Source organism: Terrapene carolina, unplaced genomic scaffold (assembly GCF_002925995.2).
Source record: "Terrapene carolina triunguis isolate 2854851 unplaced genomic scaffold, T_m_triunguis-2.0 Scaffold517, whole genome shotgun sequence".
Lineage (NCBI taxonomy): Eukaryota > Metazoa > Chordata > Testudines > Emydidae > Terrapene > Terrapene triunguis.
Genome location: NW_020664868.1, coordinates 4,201,355 through 4,209,330, shown reverse-complemented (window position 1 = coordinate 4,209,330; position 7,976 = coordinate 4,201,355). Strand labels below are relative to the sequence as shown.

The following is a 7,976-nucleotide window of genomic DNA, read 5'->3' as shown; positions in this document are numbered from 1 at the left end:
TCGGGACCCCTGGGGTCTAGTCCCGGCTCTGGGAGGGGAGCGGGGACTGGCTATTGGAACAGGGAGTGAGCGTCTGGCTCTAGCTATTCACTGCCCCAAACTTTTTCACCCAGAGCTTGGCTGGCTGCTGCTGCAGGCCAAGTGCCTAGACATAAACCTCTGCCAACGGGCCAGCTCGGCCCCCCAGCTCGAACTCTGCTTTCCACCCCTCCACTCTGCCCTTCCCGACGGTACCCAGTGAGGTGGGGACGCTGCACACGGGGCAGCAGGAAGCTGTCTGAGCGTGTCCTCACTAGGGGAGTAGTCATATTTAGGGCTGGCTTATGGCCACCAGCTACGCCGGGCCTGGAGTCGCCTACGCTGCCCAGACCACCCCGGATGCTGCTCCCCCGGCCTTCATCCAGGGGATTCTGTTGGGCGCGTCCCCTGCACGGGGCCCAGTCATCTTCCAGACAGACCGAGTGAGCAAGTGGATTTTAGGGCTCTTAGCAACATCAGCTGTTAGCGAGTCTCAGGCTTAGCTCTAGGGATGCTGCAGCTCCGGGTGACTCCCGTCTCTGCCGCTGACTCGCTGGTTTGGTTTTCAACCCTGGGTGCAAATCACTTCATCTGCCTCTGGATTGACTCTGTTTTGAAGTGGCAGCGCGGCAGAAGCATGCGGGGAGGTATCCAGCCATTGCTGGGTGCCACCCGCTTTGAGACCCTCTGTCGAAAGGCGCTCCAGCCGTGGGGCGCTGGGAGAGACTTTTGGGTTCCACTTCTCCCACCTTCAGCCCTCCTGCTCCCTGCTGCTTTTCTCCATGCCCTGTTCTATCAGAGCAGTGACGCCCCCTCTGCGTGTGTCTTGGGGTCTGGAGGGCGTCGGCAGACACAGCTCTCTGCAAATCGACCCCTGGCAGGGCTGTGATTTCACTCTTGCTTGGCAGGGGTAGGGATCTTTCGATGAGGGAGCAGGGGGGCGGGGTGAAGAGCGTCATGACTTTTCGGGTGCAGGTTTCTGAGATCTGCCGCATGTCGCTCTAGCCCCATCACCAATCGACTTCCCTGCCCCACCTATGCCAGCTCCCCTGGGTTGGCTGGCTTTTTGCCTATCACCTACCTCTGCAGCTAGCCCTAGTCAGTTTCCCTCTGTGTCTAGTCAGTTTCGCTTCCTGCTTTTCTTGCATGCCAACAAGTGGGGCCCTCTGCCTCTCCCAGCAGGCTGGGGAAGGTCCTACCCCCCCATTCTCAGGTGTAATATGAACCCCCCTCTTCCGCAGTCTTCTCAGGCCTTTCTGTGCGTCAGTCAGTGCCCCCACCGTGGTGCCAACTCTCGCCATATCTCCTCTTTTCATAGATTCTGAGGCCACAAGGGACCAGCGCCGTCATCTAGCCTGACCTCCTGTGTAACACAGGCCGTAGGAGCATTAGCTCCTGCGGGAGCTAGAGCAGGTCTGTTAGTCCTGATTTAAAACCGCTCTTAAAGCCCCGGCTGCCGGCGTCTCCTGGTGACCTGAGAATCACATTTCAAAAACAAAAGTAAGTTTCTCACCCTTGTGGTTGGGAAGAAAAAGTTGCAACCGTGAAGCAGGGGACCCCAAAAGGCTCAGACACCAGGAGGCTAATGACCCCTTCCCCCCCGCCCCCGATTATTTAAAAAAATCTCACAAGTTTGAAGCGAATCTTGTGATTTTGGGGAGGCAGGTTCCTGATTTCTGAGCAGCTGGGGTTAACTTTGCCCTTCCCTGTCTCCCCAGTTGGAGAGGCACATCTCCGCCCTTCCCCCCACCCTTTAACTGCTGCCTTGGAGCACAGAGGTGTGAAATCGGGGATGCCTACAGCGCTTATCCTCGAGCTCCCATTGGGGCGCTCCCCCCCCATACACACACACACACGCACTTTGTGCTGCTTGCTCTGAGCCGATCCGTGCAATTTGTCCTCTCTTGCGTCCCAGGCTGTCGGACCTGAGACAAACCATCCTCACAGCCCTCCCGCTGCCCCCTGCAGCCGATTTCAGGAGCGGCCCCGAGACGCGGCTAGTCCAGAACCAGCCAGGTCCCGGGCGTGGGAGAGAAGCAGAGACCAATGGGGGGGGGTGCCTTTGGGTACGTCCGGACTGCAACTGGCAGCGAGCCTCCCAGCCCGGGCTGACACTCGCGCCGTGTGGAGGTTGCAGCCCCAGCAGAGACTCAGGCCCTCCCGACCTCCTGGCCGGCCCAAATCACCACTGGAGCCACAACCTGCGCAGTGCTGGGCGTGAGCCCGCTAGCTCCAGTCGTGTGGAAGTCAGCCTGGCGTAGCGTGTTCCCCTCTGGGTCCTGCCGCTGGTGTGGGAGGGGCTGCCCCTTTCCACCCATCTCCATGGCGGTTGTAGCCTGCGAGCAAAGGGTTCACACGCCAGGCTGCTGGCCCGTCACCGACTTTGCCGGGAAACAGGACCGGTGAGTGATGCGCTTAAAACCCAGCAGGGCCCGCCTGTGCACTCCAGCTCTGCCCGCTGTCAGTGAGGGCATTGGGGCTGCGTGATCCCAGGGGCACCTGGCCCCTCAGCTGCCCTTCTTGAAGTTCTTAAGCATCTCCTTGTCATCCCCCAGCCCGAGCTTTGGGACCCCCCCTCGGAGCCTGGTGCCCTGAATCAGGCAGGCGGGCGGCGGGGGGTGTCGTGTGGACTCCCGTTAGCGCTCTGAATCCCATGGGCTGCAGCCGCTTCTCTCTGGAGCCGCCTGGCCCCTCGGTGCTGGGGGTCGTTGGCTTCTCCCCACATCTTGTGCCAACGGGAGCCTGCGGCAAGAAAGCTTTGGGTGCGCAGGGCAGCCTGGGGGACTGAGCCCCGTTAGCAGGATGGGGAGGGGGGCTGGTGAGCCCTGCCCTGGGAGTACAACAAGGGCTTCACAGCTGCCAACTCAGCCCTGATTTCACCCAGATGCCACAGCTGCTGGCGCGTCCGCTGCCTCCCCGGTAGAGGCGCTTCCAGTGGCTTTGGGGTGTCTGGGACCGGAGTGGGGGCTTGTCCAGCAGAAGAGCTTCGCCTCTGGAAGGCAGTTTCCATCCAGCCCCACACCTCGTAGCGCCCCACCGCCCTGTGGCCGGCCGGTCCCTAGCTGTGCTGGGACTCCAGATGGGCTCGCGATCTAAGACAAGCAATGGGATCTGATGCTCGTCGCCAGCCCTGACAGCTGCTCCGGGGCTCGGCGAGGGGAGCGGGGCTCTCTCGGTCTCACCTGTCGTCTCCAGCAACGGAGGTTCTGCCCCCTGCGTCAGGGCCACGCTGCTGCCTGCACGGCCCCCACCGCCTTCGATGGATACACCCCTGGATGGGGGCTCTGGGTTTTGCTGCTGGGTGCCCTTGGGCAAGATACTTCCCCGGCCTGTGCCTCAGTTTCCCCACCTGTGCAGTGGGGCTAATGACACTGACCTTCGTAAAGCTCTTTGAGGTGGATGTTCGGGGGGGGAGGGGCAGCATTGTGCCGGGTGCTGTGTAGACCCAGACAGAGATCGGGGGGTGTGTGTGCAGGGGGGTTCTGTTGGGTGCAGGGAGAGACAGTCCCCACCCCAAAGAGCTCACAGCTGGAACAAACAAAGTTTGTTCACCTGGCCACCGCCCCCAGGTTGGAGGGTGGGGGGGAAGGGGAGCGGGTCTGTGATGGGCTGGGCTGACAGACGTCTGCTCTTCTGGGCCAGGAATCAGGTGCAGGGACTGGGCCCCTCTGTCTCTGGCCGCTGCAAAAAGGGAACCGAAGAGGTTGGGCCCAGATCCTCCAGGGTGGTTTGGTGCCTAGTTGACGTTGGTCCGGGTGGAGTTTGGGACCTCGATCCCTTTGCCAGGCTGGGCCCTGGTCGGTGCCCAGGTTTCAGTCCCTGGCGACGGGGCATCAGCCTGGAGTCCTGGGACTGGGGAGGTGCAAAGTCCTGACTTGTGGGGCCGGGTTTGCCCCTTTGCGGCCTTTCGTCCCCGTCTGTTATTGTGGGGTGTGTCTGTCCCCCCTGGTTCTAACTATCTTCCCCCTTCCCTTTCAGAACCTCACCTCTCAGAACGGCAGCTCGCCCAGCGGCACTGTGGTATAACCCGGGGAGCGCCCGCCCCTGACTCGGTGCCAGCTTGGCTGCCTGGCACTGCCCAGACTCCAGGCCCTCGTTATTTAACGCTAATTGACACTGCGTGGCCAGACGCTTCCCATGGTGGTGAGCCGCTAACAGAGGTTTAATATATAGATCCCCGTCTACAGAGCACAGGCCCCTCCGCTGGCCCGGCCCACCCCCTCCCTTAACGTATTAATGGCCCCCTGTTTAAAGCTTTGTGGAACTTCAGCCCTGGAGTGATGGGAGCAGAGCCGGTCTCCCCAGAGCCCTCACTTTGCACAACAGCCTGGAGTGCTGGAGCTGCGAGCCGCCCGGGGGGGGGGGTGTGTGCTTTCTGCTGCCTCAGTTTCCCCAGAACACTCTGGAGTGGCCAGAAGGGCCCCTACAGGCCGGCACTACCTGCTCTTCCTCTGCCAAGGGACGCCCACCCTGGAGCATACACAGTCCTGGAGACCTGGTACCCTGCCTCCCCGTGGCCACAGGCTACCGCCGGCGTCCCCAGCACCACGTGCTGCTCTCCCAGATCCCTTGCGGGCAAGCCGGGCTTCGGCCTGAGCCAGCGCTCGCTCTGGTGGCTGAAGTGAGGGGAGCCTGCCTGTCTCTCTGTCTGTCCTCACCCCGCAGGGCTTCTGCGCCCGCTGCTACTACTGATCCCTGGGCCCCGAGGCGGCAGGGCTGAGTGGAAAGGTGCCCAGAGGGCAGCAGATTGGCAGATGTCTCCTCCTCCCCTCTGTGTGCGTGACCCCCAAAGAGCTGGAGAAACCCCAGGCTGCTGTGCCAACACCCTGCGTTGTACCCACTCTGGGCATCTGCACTGTGCCTGGGCAGAGCGGGGAGCCGGCCTCGTCAGGAGCCAGCCTCGGCACGGGCACTGCCATGCACCTGGGCTCTCGCCGGCCTCCCTGGAGCTGTGGGTGCTCACGGCACTGCCAGGCTACAGCGACTACCCCCCTGACTCTAAAGCCTTGGCCGCGAGCTCCAGCTGGGGTTGCCCGTGTGCTCTGCTGAGCTCCTGTCCCCAGGAACGGCCCCCCCTGGGCTCACATAGAATCACGGGGGGGGGAACAGGACACTGGGTGGGACTCGGCCCCAGCTGCCTGAGCGACAGCCGCTGCCTCCCCCGCTGTGGGAAGGCTGGTAGGAGGTGCACTTTTCGCTGGGCTGGGCCTGGGGAACTCCCCACCACTGGAGCAGGCGACCCCGCCCCCCGGGAGCTGAACCAAACATCCCGTGAATCCCTGTGGCTTGGTTTGTCCTCGCCCCTGCTCGCCCTACACCCAGCCTGGGCACTGGGAGAGTCTGGGCAGCACAAAGAACAGTATTAGCCTTGGTGTCCCCCCATGGCCACTCACCTCTGCCCTCTAGTCCCCTCCCCCACTGGCAGCCCTCTGGGGCTCTGTGTGGGCACCATGTGGCCCTACTACTGCTGGCCCTGGGGCGCCTGCCCACTGGACGCCCCCCAGCAGCCCACGCCCCTTGTCCCCCCCCCCCCATGTGGGAGGCAGGGCCCGCAGGGAGTGGGACCCCTCTGCCGCCTGTTCCCCTTGTGGCTGAATGTCTAAGTTATGGAGCTGCGGTTCTGCAAGTTCTTATTTATACTAAAGAAACAATTTTCACAGCACTGCCCCCTGCCTCCGCTCTGTCTGCGCCTGCGCTGCCCGTGGGGCTAGGACAGGTCCAGCCCCAGCTCCTCTCTTGGTACCGAGGCGGGGCAGGCTGGGCCCATCTGGCCACCTGGCTATTTAAAATAATTCCCTTTGTAAGCCGGGTGCCAACCAGGAGCAGGGCCCCTTGGGCTGGATACTAAACAGACACAGTGACTGAGATTGGGGCCCTGTCGCGCCGGGCGCTGCCCAGACACACAGTGACCGAGATCAGGGCCCCATTGGGCTGGGCGCTGCCCAGACACACAATGACCGAGATCGGGGCCCCGTCGCGCTGGGCGCTGCCCAGACACACAATGACAGAGATCGGGGCCCCGTCGGGCCGGGTGCCACCCAGACACACAGCAACCAAGATCAGGGCCCCACTGTGCCGGGCGCTGTCTAGACACAAGTGGTAGGAAAATGCGTAGGGATCTCTGCCCCGGCCACTGAGATGCAGCCACCTCTGGGGTGGAAGACGGCAGCTGCTGTAACTCACAGAGCAGCATGACCTGCCGGGCCAGGATGGACAGTGAAAATGTCTGGGCGCGTTCGAAGCCATGGGGGCCGTGAGCGGAGCTGGAGTTCGGCCAGGCCCCTGGGTGAAACGGCTTGGTACTGGGCAGCGTGTGTCCTGGGCCCCCCCTCTTCCAGCCCTGCCGGTGCCCCTCCCAGCCCAGCCCTGCCGGTGCCCCTCACTCCCAACCTGCAGCCCCTGGCTATCCCAGCCCTGCCAGTGCCCCTCACTCCTGACCCACAGCCCTGGGCTCCCCCCAGCTCTGCTGGTGCCCTTCAGTCCAACCTGCAGCCCCCTGCCAGCCGAGCCCTGGGCTCCCCCCAGCTCTGCCGGTGCCCCTCACTCCCGACCCACAGCCCCCTGCTAGCCCAGTTCTTCCCCAGCATCAGCCCCCTGCTCAGGTCTCCCTGCGTGGGGCTGGCAGCGTGGGCCGTCCCAGCTGGGCTGCACTGCGATGGCTGCGGCAGGGCCCAGCAGTGGCTGGTTGTTGGGGCTCGGTGGGGCAGCTGCTCATGCAGGACGCCCCTGGGCTCCCCCCCAACCCCCACCCTGGAGCCTGACCGTGGGCTCAGTAGCCTGAGCCAGGCAGGGCGAGGGGTGATGTGACTGGAGTCTGGGTGGGGGGTGCACGGGGGGGGGGATGGGTGAGTGGCTGCATGTGGGGCGAGGGGGATGGGTGTGTAGGGATGTGAGTGGGTGCGTGTGGGATGGGTGAGTGGGTGTGCATGGGGGGGATGGGTGAGTAGGTGCATGTGGGGCGAGGGGGATGGGTGCGTGGGATGGGGGGCTGGTGGGTGGGTGCACGTGGGGGGGAAGGGTGTGAGTGCGTGGGGGGATGGGTGAGTGGGCGTGCGCAGGGGGGGAGGTGAGCGGGTGCCTGGTGGGAGGGTGGCTATTGCAGGTGCATGGGGGGGGTATCGGGAGTGGAGCTGGGGGGGCATATTGGGGTGGCCGGGCGTGGGGGACGGCTCAGTGTGTGCACCTGGCCTGTTCCTCTGTCACGGTGCCCGCTGCCCATGGGCCTGGCCCTGAGGCCTGTTGCCCCCCCCCCCCCCCCCCCCCCCCCCCCCCCCGTCCCCGGGGGGGGGGCAAGTGCCCCTTGCTGGCCTGTTCCCCACACCCAGGCCCAACCTCCACCAGGCCGCATTTGGCCTGTGGGTAAAGCCCCATCGTCCCCACTCGGGGGCACTTGCTTGGTTGGCCTGCTGGGCTGGGGGTCAGCCCCATTGAGCATAACCCCCCCAGCAGGGGGCAGAGCTCGGCCCCAGTGGGGTTGGGGCCTCAGGGGCTAGCGCAGCAGCATCGCGCTCAGCCAGGAGGGGGCGCCCCCGGGCCAGCCAAAGGGCCACCTGGCAGGAGCAGCTGGAGCGGGGTCTCAGCGGAGGAAGCCCGGGCAGCCGCGCCCCTGGCCCTGGCAGGACGGGCCCTAAGGGGCCTGGTGGCACAGCCGCTCAGGCTGAGGGGCCCTGGGCCGAGCCCCCAGCAGGGGCCGTGTGGGGCCCGGATCCCCAGCCTCTCGGCACGTCCACCATGGCAGATCCCTTCAGCCCAGGCTCCCCCCGTTGGTGCTGGGGCGGGCGGCGCTGATCCCCCCCATGCTCACACACGAGGCTGGCGCCGGGCTCCCCGCCCCCGGGACGAATTCAACTTTTTTATTCCCTCTCCACAGTTCAGACAAAGCCTCCAGGCCGGGGCCCTCGTCCCGCCTCCGACCCCCGGGCCCGGCTGGCGCCGAGGGCCAATAAATACACGGGGGG

General features: G+C 64.6%; 1 protein-coding gene across 1 annotated transcript in view; it reads left to right on the top strand.

The window, feature by feature from the left end:
- Window positions 1-4,383, top strand: part of DMWD (DM1 locus, WD repeat containing) — an 8,765-nt gene extending 4,382 nt beyond the window's left edge. The window contains 1 exon segment of the mRNA XM_026658897.2: window positions 3,997-4,383. Within this exon segment, the coding sequence (XP_026514682.1) occupies window positions 3,997-4,044 (48 nt within the window). The 3' untranslated portion in view covers window positions 4,045-4,383.
- The last annotated feature ends 3,593 nt before the right edge of the window (window positions 4,384-7,976 follow it).